General features: G+C 33.1%; 1 protein-coding gene across 1 annotated transcript in view; it reads left to right on the top strand.

Annotated features, from left to right (window-relative positions):
- The window catches only part of LOC141493128 (protein piccolo-like), a 222,439-nt gene that overhangs the window by 99,799 nt on the left and 97,414 nt on the right, over positions 1 to 25,226 (top strand). The window contains exon 5 of the mRNA XM_074194044.1: positions 5,007 to 5,132. Coding sequence (XP_074050145.1) covers positions 5,007 to 5,132 — 126 coding nt within the window. The remainder of the gene's footprint in view (positions 1 to 5,006; positions 5,133 to 25,226) is intronic.

The following is a 25,226-nucleotide window of genomic DNA, read 5'->3' as shown; positions in this document are numbered from 1 at the left end:
TATGACCTTGGGCAAGTAACTTAACCCCATTGCCTTGCAAAAACAAAACCAAAAAAACTAAATTCAATAAGTAATATGTCATTTTGAAATCTGATTTTATATGCCATATATTATTTGTAGGACCATGAACAAGTATTTTAAACTTTCCACGTTTCAGTTTCCTCAGACCCAAGGAGGAATGCCCCCCCCCACTTACAGCACTTAATTCTTCATCTGGTGCAACCTGTCTGGGTAATAGCAATAATAGATTAAATAACTATTTACCAAGAACTTGTTTCTATGTCATATGTAAAATATTGTATATGTGTGTAAAATAATTTACCAAAACACATTAAACATCCCACTATTATAATAGCTATATCTCTTTTACAGTAAATTAATAACATCATCTGGTCTGGGGATAAGAATTGTGTCTGCTATAATACTTGAACATGATATTTGAGCACCTGGTGACTATGGTTATGGATAAAGAGGGAAGCCTTTTTTTTGCTGTGAAAATTGTAGTAGATTTAAAGATAGAACCAGAGTTTAAATCCTAACACTGTCCCCTTTAACAGTAATGAGATCAATCACTTAATCTCTCTGCATCTGAATTTTCTAGTGTGAAATAATGGGACTTGACTCAAAAGTCCTATTCTACCAAATGCAAACTAAGAGGTATTATAAAGAAGTATCAGAGAGAATTTGAACTGATTATTTATAAGATGACAGGAAAGAATGAGGGAACCAAAGATTTCTAACCAAGGGAGCTGCAACAAAGACCATTACATTCATAGAATTAAGAAAATCTCAAGAATGAACTGGATTAAATTAAATCCAATAATCATTTCTTAGGCACCTACTATGTACAAAGAAAGATATTGTACTAGTCACTGAGGATAGAAAGATGAAATGATAAAATATATAGACATATAAGTAATTACAAGTTAATCTGAATAAGGAAAGAATGCTAGTGGGTTTCCCATTGAAGGGATGTATGAGCTGAGCCTTAAAGGAAACTAGGCATTCTGAGAGGCAAAAGGGAAGGGGGTAATATATCCTAGAACAGGGAAAGGCCAAATTTGAGGAATTTGTTAGATTTCTGTTCCTAAAAATATTAACCTACCCATGATTCATATCAGGTCTAATCATTTTCCATTATCTGTCTTAGAGAACTGTACCTTCATATCACTTTTTTAAATGTGTGACTGTTTCCCTTTCCTGCTCATTTCCTTAGTCTCCATAAGGAAGGAGTGAGGGAAGAAATATGGCTCAAGTTTCTTAGATATCTAATATAACTGATTGTTAAGAGATATCTCTTATTAGAGAATAGTTATATATTGCCATGTCAGACCCATAACTCAGCAATACCCCTTACATTCCAATGGTTTATCTATTAGATCACAAGATCATTCTTTCATATGGATATTGTAGCAACACTATAGACAGAACAAATAGTACATAAGTGTGGTTGCTGTTGGAATGGCTACATATGTTTTATTTTATATCTATGAAGAACTTCATTCTACCACATTCTACTGGAGTTTTATGTCTCTCTGTCGAAATTTTTTCATTTTCCAATTTTTATTGAAGATCTTTATTAAGAAATTCTATTATTTCATGAAGAGTCTCTTAGACTTCAGCAATAGAGCTATTTTTCCTTGTAATAAGAAAGTATAATCAAGCAAAGTGAATTGACATGATGGCCACATTTAATAACACATACCTTGTTCTAAACCTGCTGTCTACCATGTTAATGATGAAAGCAAGGAGGCAAAATTCATTGTTGTGATCTGATGTCATAATCAGTGACTGCAATGACTAATTTTTTAACATTTCAGTATTTTCCTTTTTTATTTAATAATTATACCAATTGATCCACTGGTTCTACTTACTTTCATCTTTGTTAGTCTTCCCAGGAACCCCTAAATCATTATGGTCATCTTTATTATTGTGTAATAATATTCATTATATATATATATATATATATACATATATATATATATACCATTTTCATAGTTTCTTCATCTACTTTCCAATTGATTTACAATTTCCTTCCAGTCTTTTCCTACTAAAATGGCTTTAGTTATTGCTGCATACATGGAGAATTTCCGTCTTTGATCCTCCCAACACTCAAGAAGATTCTATGCCAAGTACTAATGTCAGTTTATCAAATTATATACACAGTTGCCTTCAGATTTATGAAGGACTATCTTGAAATAGTTTATCATTTGACTTTCTTTTTGCATCCTTGTCGGTTCCCAGTAACTGACCTTTCTCACCTTCCCCCCAAAGTCCTCCCTTTTAACAAGTCAAGCAAAAACAAATCAGCCACATCTGAAAATATATGCCTCACTGAACCTGTATATACCATCCCTCTGTTAAGATTCAGAAGACAAGTTTGACTATTCCTGAGTCATTTGAAATCACAATTGGTTCCTTTTTTAATCAAAGTGTTAAAGGGGGGTTTTTGTTTTCTTTTTCTTTACCTTGTAATGAAAATCAGATAATTTCGTCTGAGTCAGTAGATACATATTTTCTCAAGTTTCTCTGAATTCATTTTTATAATATAAAGAACTGGGGACAGCTAGGTGGTGCAGTGGATAGAGCACTGGCCTTGGAGTCAGGAGTACCTGAGTTCAAATGTGGCCTCAGACACTTAATAATTACCTAGCCATGTGGCCTTAGGCAAGCCACTTAACCCCATTGCCTTGCAAAAACTAAAAACAAAACAAAAAAAAAAAAACACAAAAAAATAATAATATAAAGAACTGGAATGTGAAAAGGGATTTGAATTCTTGACTCTAGAGAGAACAACAAAGAGCAAAAGGTAGAAATTACTTAGAGGATAATTTTGATTTTATACTTGGACAAATTTCCTAAGAATAATGTTATCTGTAAGTATAATGGGTTGAATTGAAAAGCAGTTAATTCTCCATTCTACCTGAATATTCTTCCTTCTGCCATTTCGGGAGAAGGAAAAAAACTTGCATGCCCCTCCTCTCTCCTAACCCAAGCTATCATTTCTTCCCTCACCTACTCTTAAAATCTTCTCTTTCTAATATCCTTTGTGATTTTAATATTCTATGATTCCATACTTGATGCTAGGTAGTTTAGATTTTGCCACAAAATAATTATTTGCAGGGCAGCGAAGTGGCACAGTGGATAGAGCAACAACCCTGTAGACAGGAGGACCTGAGTTTAAATCCAGTCTCAGACACTTAATTACCTAGCTGTGTGATCTTGGGCAAATCACTTAACCCCATTGCCTTGCAAAACACATAAAAAAATTGTAGGGATCTACATATATAAATCTATATATTTATTACTTTAGGAAAAGTATGCATTTAAAAGTTGAATTGTTTTAAAGCAACAGGGGTCTTTATTTATTGGAAAAATAACTGGATATGGAGTCAGAAGACCTGGATTCAAATCTTAGCTCTATCATTTGCTAGCTCTGTGACCTTAAGTTTCTTCAGCTGTAAAACTGATGCAGCAATAATAATACTAATATTACCTATCTCACAGGGCTTAGAGAGGGTCAAATGGAGGTAACAACCAACCAATAACACTGAAATTTTAAAGTTGTATGTTAATTTTCTTTATTGTCAATGTTGAATCAAGCCAGAGTTTTTGTAAAAAGGACATCGAATTAATTGACTATAGGTACCATTTTATGACATCTTTACCTCTATATCAATACTGCCTTCTAATATTTTCAAATTTAATTTCTATTTAAATTTTATAATAAAAATAAATTATGTAACAGCAATCCTATATTTGCTAAAACTAAAGAATGACCTTTGAAGAAAGCTAACTTAGTAGTATGAATGTTATAGGAAATTGTATCCATTTGAAAAATATTACTTCTCTCTAATGTATCTCTGATCTGCTACTTGTGCTTACCTCTAGTCCAGAAACATATTGTTCCTTAATGCATAATATAAAAATTTAAATGTTCTTAAGAAGAATAATTTAAACTGTCTTGAAATAATTGACCTAATGATGATAATAGGGAGACAATTATAGAAAATTCATGTGCTGAAATCATATTTACACATTTATTATCAACTACAGACATTTACATATTTAAAAAAACTGACATATTTATGAGGCAGCTTTGTGGTACGATAGATTTAGAGAAGGATTTGAAGACAGAAAAATCTGAATTCAAACCTGCCTCAGATTTTTACTAGCTTTGTTAACCTGAACAAGTATCTCTCTGCTTCAGTTTTCTCATCATTAAATGGGGATGATAACAATGTGTAACTCATAGATTGTTATACAGAGCAAATGAAATAACACATTTTTAAAATGCTTTTTAATGTTATATTCAAACTAGCTTTTATTACTGATTATTTTTCCTCTACTAATTAAATGAGAAGTAATTGGGTTTCACATACAAATAAAGTAAATATATATAATTTTCCTAGATGGTGCTATTCCTTAGTCAATATTTTTAGAGGAGGACAGGTTTTGGAAAGACTGCCTGGCATTTGCAAATGATTATACTTCGGAAAAGGACTACAAGCAAAAGCTTCAAGAAATTTACTTCTAAATTTTTCTTTAATGGAATACCCTAAGAATTACACATACATAAATACATTAATTTTAAAGAGTTTGGAACTAGAAGCTATCACATAAGACTTCATTTTTCCTTAATTGCCCACCTAGGTTATGTGTTTAGATTTAGAAATGATCAAAAATTCCTTGTTCAGTTTTAATGTATTTCTGCAACCCAGATAGCTGTGGACTGGAGAAATGCCCAGAAAAGTTCATCAACATATCTCAATCATTGAAATAATGACTGTATTTTTATATCTAATTCCAACTTTTGTGTATAGATATCTATATAAGTGTTTTGCATGTAATCAGAACTTAATAAATGTTTGTTGGAATGAATGGTTTGAAGTACTATCTGTTTGCATCATATTGTTGTTAATGTCTAAATTTATAGAGCTTAATTAATTATTCCTCTGATATGTTGTCTTAATTCTTATTGCTTCCAATATCTATTTTTTTATTAGGTAATGGTTTAGGAATCAAAATAGTAGGAGGTAAAGAAATCCCAGGAAATAGTGGAGAAATTGGAGCCTATATTGCCAAGATCCTCCCTGGTGGAAGTGCAGAGCAAACAGGAAAACTAATTGAAGGTAAGAAATAAGTAATTTGGTTAAAACTTCATAAATGAAAAATATATATACAAATTGTATACATCCTTAATTATATGTATATATATATATATATATATGTTTTAATGATATTTCATTTTCTTTGTCTTGGGTATTTACTTAGTCAAATGGTATTTATTCTATTTTGAATTCTTAAAATTTCTATATTCTGCTTTAGTTTAATTTTTCCAATGTCGTGGTTTGTTGTTGAAAAATCTAACTATGCCAATGTGTTTGTGCTTTATAAGAAATTTGCAAAATAATTTGAGTAGGACTATTTATTGATCTTTCCATAAGGATTAAAAAGAAGAAGATTGCTATTATCATTAAAAGAGTAATAAATACATAGCAACCTAGGAGCTAAAAAAAATTGCAAGGTACTCATTGAATTTTCTAGTTTTAGAGTATAATCTGCTTCATTATATCTTTACAATATTTTGCTATGATGAACTCTACAGGAATGTAGTTAATGGTCCATTAAATACGTATTTTTTTCTTTTTAGAACTGTTTAGCTATATTCTGAAAACATTAGATGCTGAATTCCAATAGCTATTTAGCAGTAAAATTAGCCTCCTTTTGCACTCACAAAACACACAGTACTCAGCTTTTGGTTCCCAATAATAAATATTATTCATCTCAGATATTAAACAGGAAAAAACCATAATTTTTTTCTCTTTCATATTTTATGGCTTAATGGAAACCTACTTGTGGTTTTCCCCTAACACTCATTTTTACCCCCTCAAAATAAAACTTATAATTTTAGCAGAATGGGTACATTTGAATCCATTTGACTGAACAAACATCATACTGGCTTGGTCCAAAGTAAGATAATATTGAGAGAGGGACAGTACCCGTGATGATAGAAATAAATTAGAAACAGTTACTGTGTATGCCTTCTAATTCTTTACTAGTTGTAGAGCATGTACTAAATAGAGATAATTGATAGGGTATTAGTAAGACAGAATATATTAGATCAAACAAGCAAGATCAGGTCTAAACTTTTGAGACTAGTAATCTGAAAATGGAGTTCATCAACACTCTTATGCTACAATTCCTATTCTTCTACTTTGTCATTTGAAAATGCAGATGAGTTGAATTCAATTAGCCCACATATCACAGATTTGTATGCTGTGATCTTTTTCCATTTTGATATTGTCTAGAAATGAATTGGTTATGGTGCGCGCACACACACACACACACACACACACACACACACATATATATATATATTTATATATATATATTTATATATTGTGTAGAGTAAGTCAGCTATGACAGAAGAAATTTGATGGACGCTATCTAAGCCATGCAAACTCTAACTTCCTTTTTCTGCCTGAGGGATTCCATATACCTGAATGTGAAGAAGTACAGTTTATGGAAATTATTTGTTGTATATATAATACTGAGTAATTAAAATGGAAATATAGTTAGTGCTTTCTTACCCATATTATAATATTCAGAAGTATAATGGTTTTCATTTAATTGCATGTAGTAAAATTGAAAAATAACCATAGGTATGAAGTTGGTTAGTAACCATTTATTAAGTACCTACTATGTGCTAGACACTGCTAAATTCTGAGAATATAAAGTGTCAAAAGACAGTCCTCATCTTCAAGAAAGTAGCTTGAGAGGCAACAAGCAAACAAATATGTATAAACAAGCTATATATAGAAAAAAAAGTAAGAAATAATTGATTTAGGAAAGGCACTAGGATTAAGAGATATTGGGGAAAACTCCTGATAGAAAGAGAAATTTTAGTTGGGATTTGAATGAAGCTGAGGAAGCCAGGGAGTAAAATAAGGAAGCCAAATATTCCGCGCATAGAGGACAGCCAGAGAAAATACCCAGATCCAAGAAATGAAGCATATTGTTTTTGCAACACCAATGAGGCCAGTATCACTGGGTTCAAAGTACTTGGAGTTGAGGGTGGGTGGGAGAAATATGATAATAGATTGGAAAATGGAGGGGAATGGAGAAAGGAGCTATGTTTTATATGACTTTGAAAACCAAATAGAAAATTTGTCCATGTAAATAATAGGGAATGACTATACTGAGTTGAAGTTATGATGTGGTCAGACCTGCAATTCAGGAACATGACTTTGGTGACTAAATGGAGAATGAACTGGAGTAAGGAGTTTTGAGACAGACCTGCAGGCTACTGCAGTAGTCTAGATGCAACTTTATAAGGGTCTGTACCAGGATGGTGGAAGTTTCAGAGGAGAGACAGGGACTTGTTGCAAAAACAAAAAAATAGGCCTTGGCAACAAATTGAATATGGAAGAAGGCTGGGAGATATTGCTGAGAGGATGAGAGAAGACCTAGTTTGTGAGCTTGGAGGATTGTGTTTTCTCCCACCAGTTCAGAAGACACAATTAAATTTTAGCTATAATGGTTAAGATTTTACACTCACTTGAAATTCTTTAGATACGAATGAAAATTTCCAATATTATTTTATATATGAGACTGGAAGTTCCATGTAGATGGAACTAAAAGTACTAGAAATTTCTTGCATCATTTTCTTCTTTTTTCCTGCATCATTTTAAAATAAATTCTTATTCAAAAGCAGGGGGTAAGAAATTTGGAAATGAATTTTAACTTTTCTCCAAAAATTTTGTTCCTTACATTTTGCTGTGCACTCTGGAAATAGTGACTGACTTTTGCCTTTGTGTCTCTTGTGATTAGTGCAGCCTCTGGTACATAACAGGCACTTAATAACTGTTTATTGACTGACTAGAAAAAGAAAAGATTTCATTCATTCAAATTTAGTTGATCTTTTTACATTGACAAGATTACCCCATGATCCAAGTAGATGTGTAGCACATAGTTACATGATAAAGTACAAATCACTTTTTTACCAGTCTCTTAAGTATTATTTTTAATAATTGCTGTTTCTTCTATTTTTGATATGTGGGGTATAGTTGTGGGGAAAGTGAAGGAATTGACTAAAGAAATAGAAACACAGAAATAGAAATGAAGAAAAACGGATTTGTTTCCCTCGGTCACAATTTATAAATGGAGATAATAAGTTAAAATGGGGGAAGTTATTTTATTGTGGAAAGCTTATTTTTTTAAAAAATACATTTAATAAAGGACTTCTTTAAGATAAAGATGACAGGACTTATACTAGGAATTTTTTGTCCTAGCAGTGTGGCAGCTTAAGCCTAATGGCAGTCTCTTAAGTATTTGTGATTTTTAATAATTGCTGTTTCTTCTATTTTTGATATGTGGGGTACAGTTGTGAGGAAAGTGAAGGGACTGACTGAAAACAAATACAGCCTCAGACACTTAATTGACCCTGGGCAAATTATTTAACTTGAATATGCCTCAATTTTCTTATCTGTAAGGTCTGAATAACAATAATAACAACAACCACCTTCCAGGGTCATTCTGAGAAGAAAATGAAATAACATTGTGATGTATTTTGCATACCTTAAAGCTCTACATGAATGATAATTTTAAGAATTATCATCATCATCATCATCATTATTATTATTCATTTGTTGTTATCGATTATATCACTAAATTTTCTTGGGACTTTGTTTCTTCACATGGAAAATGAAGGATCTGGATAGATTATTCAATAACATTTTAGAATTTAAAATATTACTTGAGCTCATTCATTTTTATTTATTAACTTAATCTCATTTATTTATTTATAGAATCACTGCAATATAGACTTGTTGAATAAAAATAGTAATGCTTCATGTACCATAATGTAGAATTTTGTAAAAATGTTTTTCTATTGTTAAAATAAGAAAAAATATCCTCAAAATACATCTATGATTTTTTTTACCATTCAGTTTTAATGACTTACATTATCCATCCTCCCTAGACACTATAAAAAGTTTAAGTGGATATTATTTTAACATCATATGAATCTAAGTTGATTTTGCAGCAGTATCTGTGTGGCATTTCATAAAAAAAACCACTTTAGTTTCATTTTCCATCTTGAATTGGAATCAGTCAAAAGTAATAGTGTTTTATTATTGAGAATGTGAAGAATGAGAAATACTGTATAGTGGAGAATTTGAAAAATCAATATTGAAGATCTCTAGTGCAAGTGATACTTTGTTTCATATCACAGGCACTTTGGAATTCACAGAAATTTCTACCTTGAGCATTTAACCTCTTGCTAAACCATCAATAATTCCAAAATAAACTCATACTTGAAGAAAATAGTTGTCATTATTCATTCCTTAATGGCTATATGCCACACTATTGAAACATGTTACATTTTTTGTATAGATAGTGAAAAACTTTTCAGCTAGAATCAAAGAGTAGACTATTTGCTATTTAAGATATCTAAAAAAAGTTCCAAATTTCACATTTCTAAGAGTTTTTTCTTAGCACAATATTTGGCACAACTTAAATATTTCATAAATTTGTAACTGATTGACTGACTGTTGGAAAAAAGTACTCTGAGTATGGTGAATTACTGATTAGCTATCAAGTGAAAACATATTAATAGTCTAAACTGAAAAGTGGGAGCAGTGGGAATAGACTACATAGGTAGAGTTATAACTTTTTCATGTGGTATTTTTCAGGTGGCAGATTCTTGATGTGCAAAATCCTACATTCAGAACTAATTTTCCAGCCTATAAAACAAATACTCATTGATTCTCTAATTGAACAAACATGCTTGACCTCAGATATAACTGGAGAAGGAGGAAGGGATAGATGTGGTTTTAGCAAGGAAATATAAAAATTGATGGACTGCAAAAAGTTCCTCATTCTTTTCTCTTTACCAGTCCTTGCAGAAAGAAGAAAGAGGCAGGCATGTGCATGCTTTATAGGAAAGGGAATTTTTTTCCCTTTGTTGCTGTGGGTTCTGGAAACATTGACAGATATGGATTAATTAGAGATTGGTGTGAAGAAGAGGGAAAGGACCTTTGGGAAAAGTGAAGGCAGAGATGTTAGGAATCAAGTGGTTAGTTTTACTTGAGGCAAAAGAAGAGCTATGAACAGATGGCAGCAGTTTCCTGTTGGACCATATTGATAGGAACAAGTTGCTAAACAGGAGGCAGCAAAGGCTGAAAACCAAGAAAAAGCTTACATGAACTGGATGTAAGAACCATGCTATGATTGAATCTAGAGGCTTCATTTATTGCTATTATGTCTTTGAAGATATTGTTTCCTGAAAAGTAATGTAGGGAGCCAGGAGCATCCATGGGGGAAATGTTGCCTAAAAGCTTCACTCTAATAAAGTAGTTTAAATTCCATTGTTTTTAGGAGGAAAATGTATCCCTCTAAAGGAGAACATGAACTAAATTCAGAGAAATTATTAGACATGAACATAAACCAATGAGGATGATTAGTGAGAAACTTATGAACTTGGGTCTATGTGAGTTCAAAGTCATTTCTTTCAGCCTTGAATTTTCCTAATTTAATTCAAATTCTTTAAGCACAGTTTGTGTAATGGAGTTGGAGGACTGTCTCTTTCCTTCTAAACATCTCTCTCTGTCTAATTTAGGAGTTGAATTTGTTTTCATCAATTTGAAAATGTAGATTGATGAGTTACTAATTGTCATAGATTATATGACATAGACATGTAAGGACTCTAAAGTTATATGAGATAAGAATTGGTTGAAAGAGCCTAAAACTTTTTGCTTAGAGAAGAGAAGACATAATTAGGAAGACATGACACTCTTATTTTCATGTAGTTCAAGGACTTTCATATGAATAACCTTTTTCTACTTGGTCCCAGAGGAAGAATTAGGGACAATAAATGGAAATTGGAAGGAGGGAAATTTAGATTCGATATTAGCAAAGACTTTCGAATATTTAGAGCTGACCAAATGTGGCTTCTTTGTTGGAAATTTTCAGACTACAGGACCTTTGTCAAATATATTATAGAATTCTTGTTAATTTTGGTTGGATTAGATTTCTACTAGCCAAAGTTTCTTTTTTCTCTGAGATTGTATGATTCTCAGTTATTTTATCATGTTATTATTATATGACCATTATATTGTTCCATTATACAATTCAACTTGGAATTATATTTTGTGAAAAGAAAGTATTTTATTTAATACCTTTTTTATTAAATTGTCAACATTTTGAAGCAACTATGTGTGCATGCAAAAAATATATCATGTAGTCATACTAGTACAACTATTCTTGGGGCTTGAGAAGAGAAATGCCTTTTGTCCTAGCCAGATTGGGTAAGGTGCCCTGGAGTATATGACTTTAGGATGGCACACAGAAGAAAGAAGAAAATGTACCTGTCACATCTTGCTATCATAAACATGAGATTTAACATAATCTACTGTTGAACATTATTATTGTCCTCATAATATAACATAATATAACATAATCTTTAATTTTCTAAATGAATCTGATTTTAATTGTTATTAGATTATTATAGTGGCAAAAGATATGACAGTATTACAAGGACCTGGAAGTCTCTTGAGCACAATGTAATATAGTTTTTTCACGTAGTCTAATATTATATAATTTTTAAAGTATTTATCTGATGATGAAGTTGTATATATTTGATGTTTATGGATAATGAATAATATAAATGAAACATAAGCTTTTTCACTATAGATTTAAGATTTTTTGATGTACTTGCAAGCCAGTTTAGCTCATAGAGAGAGGGCAAAGTGTAAGAGAAAGAAAATGGAAATATACTAGTGTCGTTTTTTTAATACCTGGAATTGCTAACATTTTAATGGCAAACACTTTTCTGTATCTTGTAGTTAAAAATATATTGAATGAGTACATTTGAGATCTGGTTTTGAAATTTGTTCTTTTGCAATCTCTGTGATGTCTCTTTCCAGTCTGGGTTTCAGTTTTCCCATTTATATTGCGTAGGAATTGATCTTAGTGACCTCTGAGATCTCTTCCATATCTAAATCTATGATCCCAAGATTTTATATTAATGAAAGAGTGATTGTATTTTATCTGTTAGGTAAATTCAAATTCTGCCCTAGTCACTGGCTCTGTGATAATTAACCTTTGTCAGTCTCAATTTCCTTATTGTAAAATAGGGTACAACTGTCTTACAAAGGTGTTATGACCTAATTATAGTATACATAAAATAATTTTGCAAACTTTAAAGGCTTATGTAAGTGCTACTCTATTAACTTCATCATTTTCATTAATGAAGTTTGTAGTGAAAAATTATGCCCTTATTTTAAGGTAATCTATGGAACAAAGAACATTTTTTATTTCATGGAAATAAAACAATGTACAGACATTCTTTTTGTTCTAAGTATATTTCAAAATTTATGGTGAAAAGTTTCCTACAATAGATTAAAAATAGATACTTATAAGGATTTATCAAGGGCCTGCCTACCTGATCCTGAGCTATGTAGTAGTTGTAGAAAGCAATGAAAAAATAGTCATTTAGAAGATTAATTACATCAAGAGAAAAATATGTTCATATAGAAGTATATTAAAATACATACAAAGCAAGTTAATTTCTACAGTGAGGCAAGAAGCTAGGCTGATCAATAAAGGCTTTTTAAACTGTATATAAAGATGGACTTTCAATGAACCAGGGGAATTTCAAATGTTCCTTTTGGGATGGCCAGAGCTGAACAGAAGGTTTGATCCTCAGATACAGGACTCAGGTGAAGCATGGAGATTGGAGGAGAAGGGGAAAATATGAGGGACTTAATGAGGATGAACTGCATGTATTCCTGCATAGAAAAATGACACTGATAATACTCATATGAACCTTCTCAGTTAATAGAGCAGGTAGAAGGAGCTTTTATAGTTGAAGCACAGGAGAAAACTGAATTGGAAGATAAAATATGGCGTAAAAATGGAGTCAATAGAAAAAAAGGGAAATGGAATGGGAGAAAGAAAAAGGAGAGAGGGAATAGGCCAAGATATTTCATATAATATTTTTTATTAGAATGAGCTATTGCAATGATATGGAAGGGAGGAGGCAAGGGGGAATGAGGGAACCTTTGCTCTCATCAGAGGTGGCTAGGAGAGGAAACAGCATATATACTCAATGGGGTATAGACATCTGGAGTAAGAAGGAGGGGGGAGCAAGGGGAAGGGGTGGGAATGTGAATAAAGGAGGAGAGGATGGACCATGGGGGGGAGAGTGGCCAGATATAACACATTTTCTTTTTTACTTCTTGCAAGGGGCTGGGATTGGAAGGCCTGTCCAGGACCATAGGGCCAGGTGGATTCTGGGTCTAAGGGGTGGTGTGGGGGCTCAGGGCTTCTTGGCCCCAGGACCAGGGATCTGTCTGCTGTGCCATTCAGCGACCCTACAGCAGAGTCAGAGTGAAAGGAGAAAGAAAATATAGTACATGGTAGTAGAGAAATAAGAAAGGAGGGAGTTGTAATCAGCAATGGCAATGTTGGAAAAATATGGAAGTAACTTTTGTGATGGACTTATCATAAAGAATGTGATCCACCTGGGACAGAGTTGTTGGTGTTGGAACAAAGACTGAAGCACATTTTTTGTTATTATTATTTGGGGGAGGGTGCAGGGCAAATGGGGCTGGGTGGCCTGCCTGGGGCCACATAGCAGGGTGATCTTTGGGTGTTTGAGGCCGAATTTGGACCCTGGTGCTCCTGGCTCAAGGGCCAATGCTCTGTCTGCCACCCAGCCACCTCTATTATTATTACTATTTTACTTTATTTTGGGTCTTTTTTTTCCTTCTTTTTGGTTTTTGCAGGGCAGTGGGGATCGGGTGGCTTGCATGTCACACGGCTGGGTGATTGTTGGGTTTACGCGGCTGGATGTGGGATCGGGTGCTCGTGGCTCCAGGGCAGGTGCTTCGTCCATTGTGCCACCTGGCCATACCTACAATTATTACTATTTTTTTAATTTTATTTTTTTCTCTCTCCCCTTTACTTTTTTCGCCCAAGCAAGTCTATATTCATGGGGGGAGGGGTATTTTGTTTACTTGTAAACAAGAATATTTTATTAATGTAAAAAAAATTTGTACAAAATAAGAATAAAAAATAAAAAATAAATTAAAAAAGTAAACTGTATATATATATGTGTGTGTATATATATATATATATATATATATACATATATATATAAATGTTGTGTGAACTACATGCAAAGATACTTTTCTACATTCATTTTTTTGGTAAGATTTTGAGTTGCACATTTTTCTCCCCTTGGCAAGGAGTAATCTGATATACACATGTATGACTATGTTAACCATATTTCTATATTAATTATGCTGTGCAAGAAGAATCAGAACAAAATGGGGAAAAACATAAAATATAAAACATTTCAAAAATTGAATGTAGTATGCTTTCATTTTTATTCAGATTTCATAGTTCTTTCTCTGGATATGGAAGGTATTTAGTTTCTATCACAATCTTTAGAATTCTCTTTGATCATTGTACTCCTGAGAAGAGGCAAGTCTATCTAAGTTGATCATCACAGTATTGCTGTCAAAGTCTACAGTGTTCTTCTGGTTCTGATCAGTTCATATAAGTCTTTCCAAGCTGTTATGAAGTCTGCCCATTAATGATTTCTTAGAGAATAATAATGCTCCATTACATTCATATACCATAATTGGTGGACATCCTCTCAATTTCCAATTCTTTTCTACTACAAAAACTAAATGTTTTTGTAACTGTGGGCTTTCCACCTTTTTATTATCTCTTTAAGACACAAATCTAGTAGTGTTATTGCTGGATCAAAAAGTACACAGAGTTTTATTGTCCTTTGTGTGTAGCTTCAAATTGGTCTCCAACATTGATCATTTTCCTTTTTTTTAATCATAATGACCAATCTGATAGGTATGAGGTGATACTTCGGGGTTGTTTTAATTTGCATTTCTCTAGTCAATAACAATTTAGAACATTTTAAAATATTATTATAGATAACTTAATTTCTTCATAGTTTTTGACTATCAATTGGGAAATGAATTGTAATTTAATAAATTTGACTGTTCATATCCTTTGATCATTTATCAACTGGGGAATGACTTGTGACCTTATAAATTGGATGCAGTTCTCTATATATTTTAGAATGAGACTTTTATCAGAGCTCCTGGCTATGAAGATTGCTTCCTAGCTTTCTGCTTTTCTTTTAATTTTGGCAGCATTGATTTTATTAGTGCAAAACCTTTTTAATTTAATATAGTCAAAATCATTCTTTTTGCAGTTCATAATCTGCTCTAGTTTGGTTGTAAATTTATGCCTTTTCCATAGATCAGATAGCTAGAGTATTTTTAGTCTATTAATTTATCTTATGGTATTGCTCTTTATGTCTAAATCTTGTAACTATTTTGAACTTATTTTGGTGTGGTGTGTGAGATGTGGATCTATGCCTAGTTTTTGCTATTGTGTTTTTGTTTTCCCAACAATTTTCAGATAGTGAGTTCTTATCCAAGAATTTATTGTCTTTGGTTTTTGTCAAATAGTAGATTGTTATAGTCATTTACTACTGTTTCTTTTGAATCCATCCCAATGTATGATCCATTACTCTGTTTCTTAACCAGTACCAGGCAGTTTTGATGACTGCTACTATATAGTATAGTGTTAGATCTGGTAGAGCTAGACCACCTTCCTTTATATTTTTTTCATCAGTTCCCTTGCTATTTGTGACCTTTTGTTGCTCCATATGAATTTTTAACTATTTTTTCCTACCTCTGTAAAATAGTTATTTGCTATTTTGATGGGTATGGCACTGAATATGTAATTTAATTTGGGTAGAATTGTCATTTTTATTATATTAGCTCAACCTAACCATTAGCAATAGACATTTTCCCAATTATTTAGATCTGAATTTATTTTAGAAGTGCTTTATAATTGTGTTCATACAGTTTCTGGGTTTGTCTTGGTAGATAGATTCCCAAGTATTTAATGTTGTCTACAGTTACTTTAAATGTAATTTCTCTTTCTATCTCTTGTTCTTGGACTATGTCATTCATATATAGAAATGCTGGTTTCTTGAATATCTCTTGAATATCTCTTTCTGAGTTTGTTAATTGTTTCAAGGAATTTTTAGATGATATTCTTGTATTCTCTAAGTATATTGTCATAACATCTGCAAAGAGTTAAAGCTTTGCTTCCTCATTGCCAATTCTGATTCCTTCAATTTTTTTATTTTTAAAGCTAACATTTCTAATGTCATATTGATTAGTAATGATGACAATGGGCATCCTTGTTTCACCCCTGTTCTTATTAGAAATGCTGTAGTTTTATCCTCATTACATATTAATTTGTTGATAGTTTTTAGATAGATACTATTTATTATTTTAAGGAAAACTCCATTTATTCCTAAACTTTCTAGTGTTTTTGATAGGAACGAATCTTATATTTTATCAAAGTCCTTTCTCAACATCTATTGAGATAACCCTATGATTTCTGTTGATTTTTATATTGATATGTTCAATTATATTGAATGTTTTCCCAATATTGAGCATCTCTGCTTACCTGGTATAAATTCTATCTGATCATGGTGTATTATCCTTATTATAACTTGTTGTATTCTCATTGCTAACATTTTATTTAAGATTTTAGCATCAATGTTCATTAGGGAGATTGAGCTATAATTTTCTTTTTTTGCAGTTTTGAAATTTGTTTATTTTCATCCATTTGTACATGCATATTTCCAAGTTACATTTCCCTCCACCCTCCCTTCCCACCCCCCTTACCTCAACAGGGAACAGTCAGATTAGCATTTTACATACCTATTTTAAAACTTTTTAAAACTTTTTTTTAGGTTTTTGCAAGGCAAATGGGGTCACATAGCAGGGTGATCTTTGGGTGTCTGAGGCCAGATTTGAACTCAGGTATTCCTGACTCCAAGGCCAGTGCTTTATCCACTGCGCCACCTAGCCACCCCCCATATTTTTAAACATATTTATGAATTAGTAAATTTTGGCATGAGGAATTAGGATTGAGGGAAAAAGATACATAAGAGATGATTTTTATGAAGTGCTTATGAGATTCGGAAGTGTTGGTTTTTTCCTGCGTGTTTTGTTTTGTTTTGTTTTTCTTCCCCTGATTGGGGATAATATAGCCAGTCAAATTCAGTTGTCCTAGCTCTCTGGACTGTCAAGAGGAGCTGCTTCTATCAAGGTTGTTCATCTCATGATGTTGTTGATGTGTACATTGTTCTCTTGGTTCTACTCTCTTCATTCAACATCAGATCCCCTAAGTCATGCCATTCTTCTCTAGAGTCTGACCGTTTATGGTTTCTTATAGAACAATAACTTTCCATAGTATTCATGTCCCATAACTTGTTTAGCCACTCCCGAAGTGATGGCCATCCCTTCAATTTCCAATTCTTTGCTGCTACAAAAAAAGAGCTACTAAGAATATTTTGGAACATGTAGGACTTTTTCCATTTTTTATAATTTCTTATTGATGTAGACCTAGAATGGGAATTGCTGGGTCAAAGGGTTTGAACAGTTTTATTGCTCTTTGGGAATAGTTCCATATTGTTCTTCAAAAAGGTTGAATCCTTTTACAACTCCATCAGCAATGCATCAATGTCCCAATCATCCCACAACCTCTCCAACATTGATCGTCTTCCCTTTTTCTCATTTTGGCTAATCTAATAGGTGTGAGGTGATAGCCTCATTTTTGTTTTAATTTGCATTTCTCTAATCAATAGTTATTTGGAGCATTTTTTCATATGATTATAGATTGCTTTAATTTCTTCACTTGAAAACTGTCCATATCCTTTGACCATTTATCAAATGGGGAATGACTTGAGCTTATTAATTTGATGAAATTCCTTATATATTTTAGAAATGAGACCTTTATCAGAAGATTGTTTCCCCTGGTCTGTAATTTTCTTTGCCTGTTTTCATTCTTCCTGGTTTAGGTAACAGTACCATGTTGGTGTCATAAAAGGAATAATTCACCTGTTAAATCCATCTGTACTTGGGGACTTTTTCTTAGGGAGTTTATTGCTGGTTTCTTGAATATCTCTTTCTGAAATGGAGTTATTTAAGTATGTTATTTCCTATTCTGTTAATCTGAGTAGTTTGTCTTTTCATAAATATTCAACCATTTCAGGGGTGGCTAGGTGGTGCAGTGGATAGAGCACTGGCCTTGGAGTCAGGAGTACCTGAGTTCAAATCTGGCCTCAGACACTTAATAATTACCTAACCGTGTGGCCTTGGGCAAGCCACTTAACCCCATTGCCTTACAAAAACTAAAAAAAAAAATATTCAACCATTTCATTCAGATTATCAAATTTACTGACATACAGTTCAGCAAAGTAGCTTCTAATTTTCTCTTTAATTTCCTCCTCATTGATGGTTAGTTCACCCTTTTCATTCTTGATACTGGTAATTTGGTTATCTTCTTTCTTTTTTTAAATCAGATCTACAAAAGGTTTATCTATTTTTATTTCCTTTTTTCATAAAACCAACAATTAGTTTTATTTATTAGATCAATGGTTTTCTTTCTTTCAATTTCATTAATCTCTCCCTTGATTTTCAGAATTTCTCATTTGGTATCTAATTGGGGATCTTTAATTTGTTGTTTTTCTAGCTTTTTTAGTTATACACCCAATTCACTTATCTCCTCTTTCTCTATTTTGTTCATGTAAGTATTTAGAAATATATATTTTCCCCTCAAAACTGCCTTGGCTGCATACCATAAATTTTATTATGTGGTCTCATTTTCACTTTTTTGGATGTAATTATTGATTATTTGTATGAATTATTGTTTTATCCACTCAATATTTAAAATTGTTATTTATTTTCAAATAAGTTTTTGGCTTATCTTTCTGTGACCCTTTATCACATATAATTTTTATTGCATCATGGTCTGAGGAGTATGCACTACTTTTTTCTGCCTTTCTGCTTTTGATTATAAGATTTTTATGCCCTTGTACATTGTAAATTTTGGTACAGATGTATTATATTGCTGAGAAAAAGATATATTCTTTTCTATCCCCATTATTCTGTATTTCTTTTCATCTTGGTTGCATTATATTTGTGCAACATCATTTTAATTTGTTGCATTTTATAATGTTCCCTATTTCATATTTGGTCATAAACTCCTCCCCTTTCCATAGATCTGACAGGTAAATTATCCTTGTTCTGGTGTCATCTTCCATGTCTAAATAATTTAGACATTTCAATCTTATCTTGGTATATAGAGTGAGATGGTGTATGCCTAGTTTCTGCCATGGTATTTCCAGTTTTTCCAGAAATTTTTTTTCAAATAGTAATTTCTTAATCCAGAAGCTGAAGTCTTTGGGTTTTACAAATCATTATAGTCATTCACTATTGTTTCTTCTGTGCCTAATCTATTCTATTACTCTATTTCTTAGCCAAGCAGAAAAAAATCTTTATGTTGGAAATGGCACAGGAGTTGAGCTTTAATTAGAAATTGTCATCTCAGCTTTCCAAATGTTAGAGTATATGTAGATTCCATAAATTAATGGATATATTAGGGTAAATTATAAAGCTTTCCATATTGCATCATATCTTAAAGCAGTGGACATCACATTGTGAATTCAGTGTTACTTGCCTGAAACCCAACTAAGCAGAAACTTCAACATTCTTTTCTGCTTTCTTTTTTTATTCTTTTTAAAGAGGCATGCTGCAGAAAGACAAGCTGATATTTTAGTTTTAACTTATCTTAAGATGTTATATTGAAGATTTATTGTACAGATGTTGCAAATTCCATACAATGCACAATACTAAATCAACTGCGGAAGTTACTTTAACTGTTTACCTCAGTTTCTTCATCTATAAAATGAGCTGAAGAAGGAAATGGCAAACCACTTCAGTATCTTTACCAAGAGCACCTCATGTGGGGTCATGAAGAGTCAAACAGGAATGAAACAGCTAAACAACAAATACAATGCTATGACAATGCTCAAAATGGAATACTCAAAGGCATTGTGATTTCCTGAGTTATCAAACCATTCTAAAATATATTTATAAAAATTTTTAATAGGGTTGTTTCTTTTCTTTTGTTTTGTTTTTAAATTCAGCCAACAAGTTTGTTTCAGGAGCTGGATGTGCTTTATTATAGCCGGCCATAGCTCTGGTGTGGGGTCTGGACATTAAAGGACAGTCAAGTTGGGTAGAAAACATACCCAAACAGGCAAGATATAAAAATCTACCAACTCTATTTTTGGAAACTCAGATTTTTTTTAATAGCAAAAACTTATCTCAGGAATGACAGGTTAAAGGAGACCCAATTTCACAATTTCCTGGGTCAATTTACAATAGTTGTTCTTAGAAATTTGCATACTTCTCTATCAGAAAAACCTTTTACAATCACCTCAGTAGCCACAGATTATCCTAGGTCAGGTTTCACTGGTGAGCCAATGGAGCCATACATTGAGCAATAATCCATAAATATCTTTGATGGAAAAAAGTCACCAAGGGCTACACTTTTTGGAGAATGGAGCTTTATAAGCATACAATCTCCTATATTTTTTAACTGATCAAAGAACATCAAGTTTCTTTCATAATTTAGTAATGTGCTTGGCTGAAAATTGTTTCCCTGGTGCTTTCCTTAAGTCAAATAACAAAAAAAGTATAGCAATCGTATAGAAGGATGTTTGATTTGGGCAACAATTCAGTGTTGCTTACATCATAATTTTCAATATAGGTAATATTTGAAGCAATCATAAAGATCATTTGCTACAGTTAGTGATTTGGATTGGAAAGTCTAATAGATATTTTTTCAAAGAAGTTTAAATTTTCAAAGTTACTTATTTCATAATTATTTATCTGTCATGAGTTAAAGTAGAATATTTTAAAGAAATATATTTTGACTATAAATAAAAGTAAAATTATAGTTTATTTGCCATAATAAAATAAGTTTCTTATGATCAAGTGTTAACATATAAAAATTAGATTTGGAACTTTAATATTCCGGGCTGCTTATTTTTTCAATGTTCATGATTTCCTGAATACTTTCTCCTAGAAAAGAATTGGTAAACACGAATTGGGTATAGAAATCTATCTCAGGGTGGCTAGGTGGCGCAGTGGATAAAGCACCGGCCCTGGAGTCAGGAGTACCTGGGTTCAAATCTCTTCTCAGACACTTAATAATTACCTAGCTATGTGGCCTTGGGCAAGCCACTTAACCCCATTTGCCTTGCAAAAACCTAAAGAAAAAAAAAAAAAGAAATCTATCTCACCCTAGAGGATAAAATAGGAGAAGAAAAGGACAGGAGAAAGAGAACAGGGGTTGGGAGGGAGGTGTTGTAGATGATGGAAGAGAGAGAAGATGCTGGGATAGGGTAGTTATAAAACAATTTTGAGGAGGGATAGGGTGAAAGGAGAGAGAGAGAGAGAGAGAGAGAGAGAGAGAGAGAGAGAGAGAGAGAGAGAGAGAGAATAGAATAAATGGAGATGGGGAGAATAGAATTGAGGGAAATACAGCTAGCAACAAGTGGGGTGTGGGGAGAAAATGTTGAAGCAGTTTCTCTAATGGACTTAGGATAAAGAATTCTATCCATCTCTAAGACAATCTGTTGGTGTCTGAATACAGATTGAAGCATGCTTTTTTTTTTCATTTTCTATTTCTTTGTGTGGGGGATTATTTTGCTTTTACAACATGACTGCTGTAGTATTGTTTTTCATGGCTACACATTTTAATCTACACCAAGCAACTTATTTTTTCAATGAGGGGAGCAGGATAAGAGGAAAGGAGAGAATTTAGAGCTCAAGATTTTGGAAGTAAATGTTGAAACCTACTTTTGCTAGAAGAAAAAAATTAAAAATAAGATAAATAGATTAAAAAGGAATGGCAAGCACTAGTTATGACAAGAACCAAATAACATTGTAAAATGGGAAAAACTATAGTAGATATGAAGAGATCTGTATCTGTTGTTAAAATAAGAATTATCCTTCATTCAACTGTCTTTGTGCAATAAAATTCCTTTTTATCTAAGAGTAAAGGTCATAATTAAAAAAGAGAATAGGAATAGAAATACTAAAACCATTCAATACTGAACTGTTTAAACAAGTCATTAGACATAATAAATGAGAAATGCAGACCAGAAATCACATTGGCATTGATGAATAAAATTTCAAAGAGAAATTAAAATGTTCTAAGTCTACTGTCCCCAAAAGAAGTATACCAGAGAGCTTCTGATTTGACAGCAAGTAAATTTATTTGTCAAGTAGAGAGCGATGGTAGCCAAAGCAACAGCAGTCTAGAAAGGAAACTGTTTCGTATAAACTTGTGTAAACTTTTGTATAAACTGTTTTGTATAAACTTACAAAGAAGGATGAGGATTATGAAGAGGATCATACTAATAGACCAAGATAAATAGTGTAAAGTAAAATTCATTTAAAGAAAGTTTGAGGGGCAGCTAGGTGGCGCAGTGGATAGAGCACCAGCCCTGGAGTCAGGAGTACCTGAGTTCAAATCCGACCTCAGACGCTTAATAATTACCTAGCCATGGGCCTTGGGCAAGCCACTTAACCTCATTTGCCTTGCAAAAATCTAAAAAAAACAAAACAAAAGAAAATCAAGTAAGGGAGGTTGGGGAAAAATTTGGAACAGAAATGAGGGAGATACAGACAAAACATGAAAACCAAGTCAACAGCTTAGTCAAGAAGATCTCCAAAAATTCTGAAGAAAGTAGCATACTGAAAACTAGTTTAGGGGCAGCTAGGTGGAGCAGTGCATAGAGCACCAGCCTTGGAGTCAGGAGTACCTGAGTTCAAATCTGGCCTCAGACACTTAATAATTGCCTAGCTGTGTGGCCTTGGGCAAGCCACTTAACCCCATTGCCTTGAAAAATCTAAAAAAAAAAAAAAAAACCCAAAAAACTAGTTTAGGTCAAATAAAAAAAAACTTTAAAAAAGTTAATGAGGAAAAAATATCTTAAAAAGCAGAATGGGGGGGGGGGGGTGTGCGGCTAGGTGGTGCATTGGATAAAGCACCAGCCCTGGAGTCAGGAGTACCTGGGTTCAAATCTGGTCTCAGACACTTAATAATTACCTAGCTGTGTGACCTTGGGCAAACCACTTAACCCCATTTGCCTTGCAAAAACCTAAAAAAAAATAAAAATTTAAAAAAAGCAGAATTGGCCAGATGGAAAAGAAAAGAAAACTCTCTGAAGAAAGCAAATCCTTCAAATGTAAAATGGAGGTAAAGGAAGCTGATGACTTTGAGAGGAATCAAGACACAATAAAACAATATCTAAAGAATGAAAAATGAGAAGAAAGCAGGAAATATCTCATTGAAAAAACAACTGACCTGGAAAACAGAACCAGAAGAGACAATTTAAAAATTATTGGACTACCTGAAAATCATGATCAAGAAGAGCCTTGACTTCATTTTTAAAGCATTTCTACAGGAAAATTCTCCTGATATCCTAGAAACAGAGGGCAAAATAGAAATTGAGAGAATCCACTGATCTCCTTCTGAAAGAGATCTAAAAAAATATCCCCCTGGGATATTGTAGCCAACTTTCAGAACTCCCAAGTCAAAGAGAAAATATTACAAGTAAGCAAAACAAAACAATTCAAATATCATGGTACTACAGTCAAGATCACACAGGACTTGGCAGCATCTACATTAAGGGTTTGTGGGGCTTGGAAAATAATATTCTGGAATGCAAACGAGCTAGGAATGCAGCCGAGAATCAACTACCCAGCAAAACTGAACATCATCTTCCGGGGGAAAAGATGGACTTTCAGTGAAACAGTGAAATTTCAAATGTTCCTGTTGAAATGACCAGAACTGAACAGAAAGTTTGATCTTCAAGTATAGGATTCAGGTAAAGTATAGAGAGGGTGGGTGAGAAGGGTAAATTATGAGAGATTTAATGATGTTGAACTGCATCTATTCTTGCATCGGAAGATGATACAGAAAATACTCATATGAAACTTCTCATTTATTAGAGCAGTTAGAAGGAACATATGTAGATGAGGCATAGGAAGAAGCTGAATTTGAAGGTATAATATATTGTGAAAATGGAATCAGTGGGTGAAAAGAAAATGTACTGGGAGAAAGGAAAGGAGAGATAGAATAGTCTAAGGTATTTCAAGTAAAGGAGTCAAGAAATAGTTTTTGCAATGGTATGGAAGGCAGGGAGGTGAGGAGGATTGAGGGGGCCTTCATTCTCATCAGAAATGGCTCAGAGAGAAAACAACATACATAATAGGGTATAGAAATCTAGAAGAAAAGGGAGAGAAAGGGGATGGAAGAAAGGGGACAGGGGAGGGGAAGGAAGATGTAGTTGATAGAGGTAGATCATGAGAGAGGATAATCAGATATAATACATTTTCTTTTTTACTTTTTTGTAAGGTGGTAGGATTGGATGGCCTGTCCAGGACCATGGGGCTGGGTGGGTGCTGGGTCCCTGGGGTGAGATATAGGCTTGGGGTCTCTTGGCCCCAAGCCCGGTGCTCTGTCTTCTGTGCCACTCTGCTGTCCCATGGCACACTTTTGATGAGGGACAGAGTGAAAGGAGAGAGGAAAATATAATAATTGGTAGTGGAAAGAAATGGATGGAGGGAATTACAATCAGCAACATCAACTGTGGAAGTAACTTTTCTCATGGACTTATGATAAAGAATACAATCTACCACAGAGGCAGAGCTGATGATACTGGAACACAGACTAAAGCACATTTTTTTTCTCTTTCTTTCACTTTATTTCTTGTGAGGTTTTTTTAATTTTTTGTGAGGGGGGAGGGAATTATGTTTACTCTTACAAGACTATTTCAGTAATATATAATGCATAAAAATGTAAATTAAAACAATAAATAAATAAATAAGATCTTTAAAACAAATGGGTCTTACTGACTTCAGGTCTAGTGCTCTATGCACTGTGCCACCTAGCTGCCTCGTTAGGATATAATTAAAAAATAGCATGAAAGAGATGGTTTCTTTCTTGAAAATTTGTTTCTGTTAGTGACTGACATTGCAGAAGCTACCTCAAGTCCTGAAATAATTCAGAACTTTCTGTACGAAATTTGTAACCTCTCAAAACGATTTTGTTTCAATCATGTTTGGGGAAAAAGTAAGTGAATTAAGAATATATCTTTCCTAGATTCTGATGCATATTTGCATATAAAAACTGTAAATTTGTTGATCAATATTTATAGCTCTGACAAGCAGTTTCAATGAATGAGCTGAATTCAGAATTGAATAGGAAAAAAAGAAGATTTTTCTGACTGTGAAACTGCAGAAGTCTTT

The sequence above is a fragment of the Macrotis lagotis genome, chromosome 7 (assembly GCF_037893015.1).
Source record: "Macrotis lagotis isolate mMagLag1 chromosome 7, bilby.v1.9.chrom.fasta, whole genome shotgun sequence".
Taxonomy (NCBI): Eukaryota; Metazoa; Chordata; class Mammalia; order Peramelemorphia; family Peramelidae; genus Macrotis; species Macrotis lagotis.
This window is presented reverse-complemented; position numbering and strand designations above follow the sequence as displayed.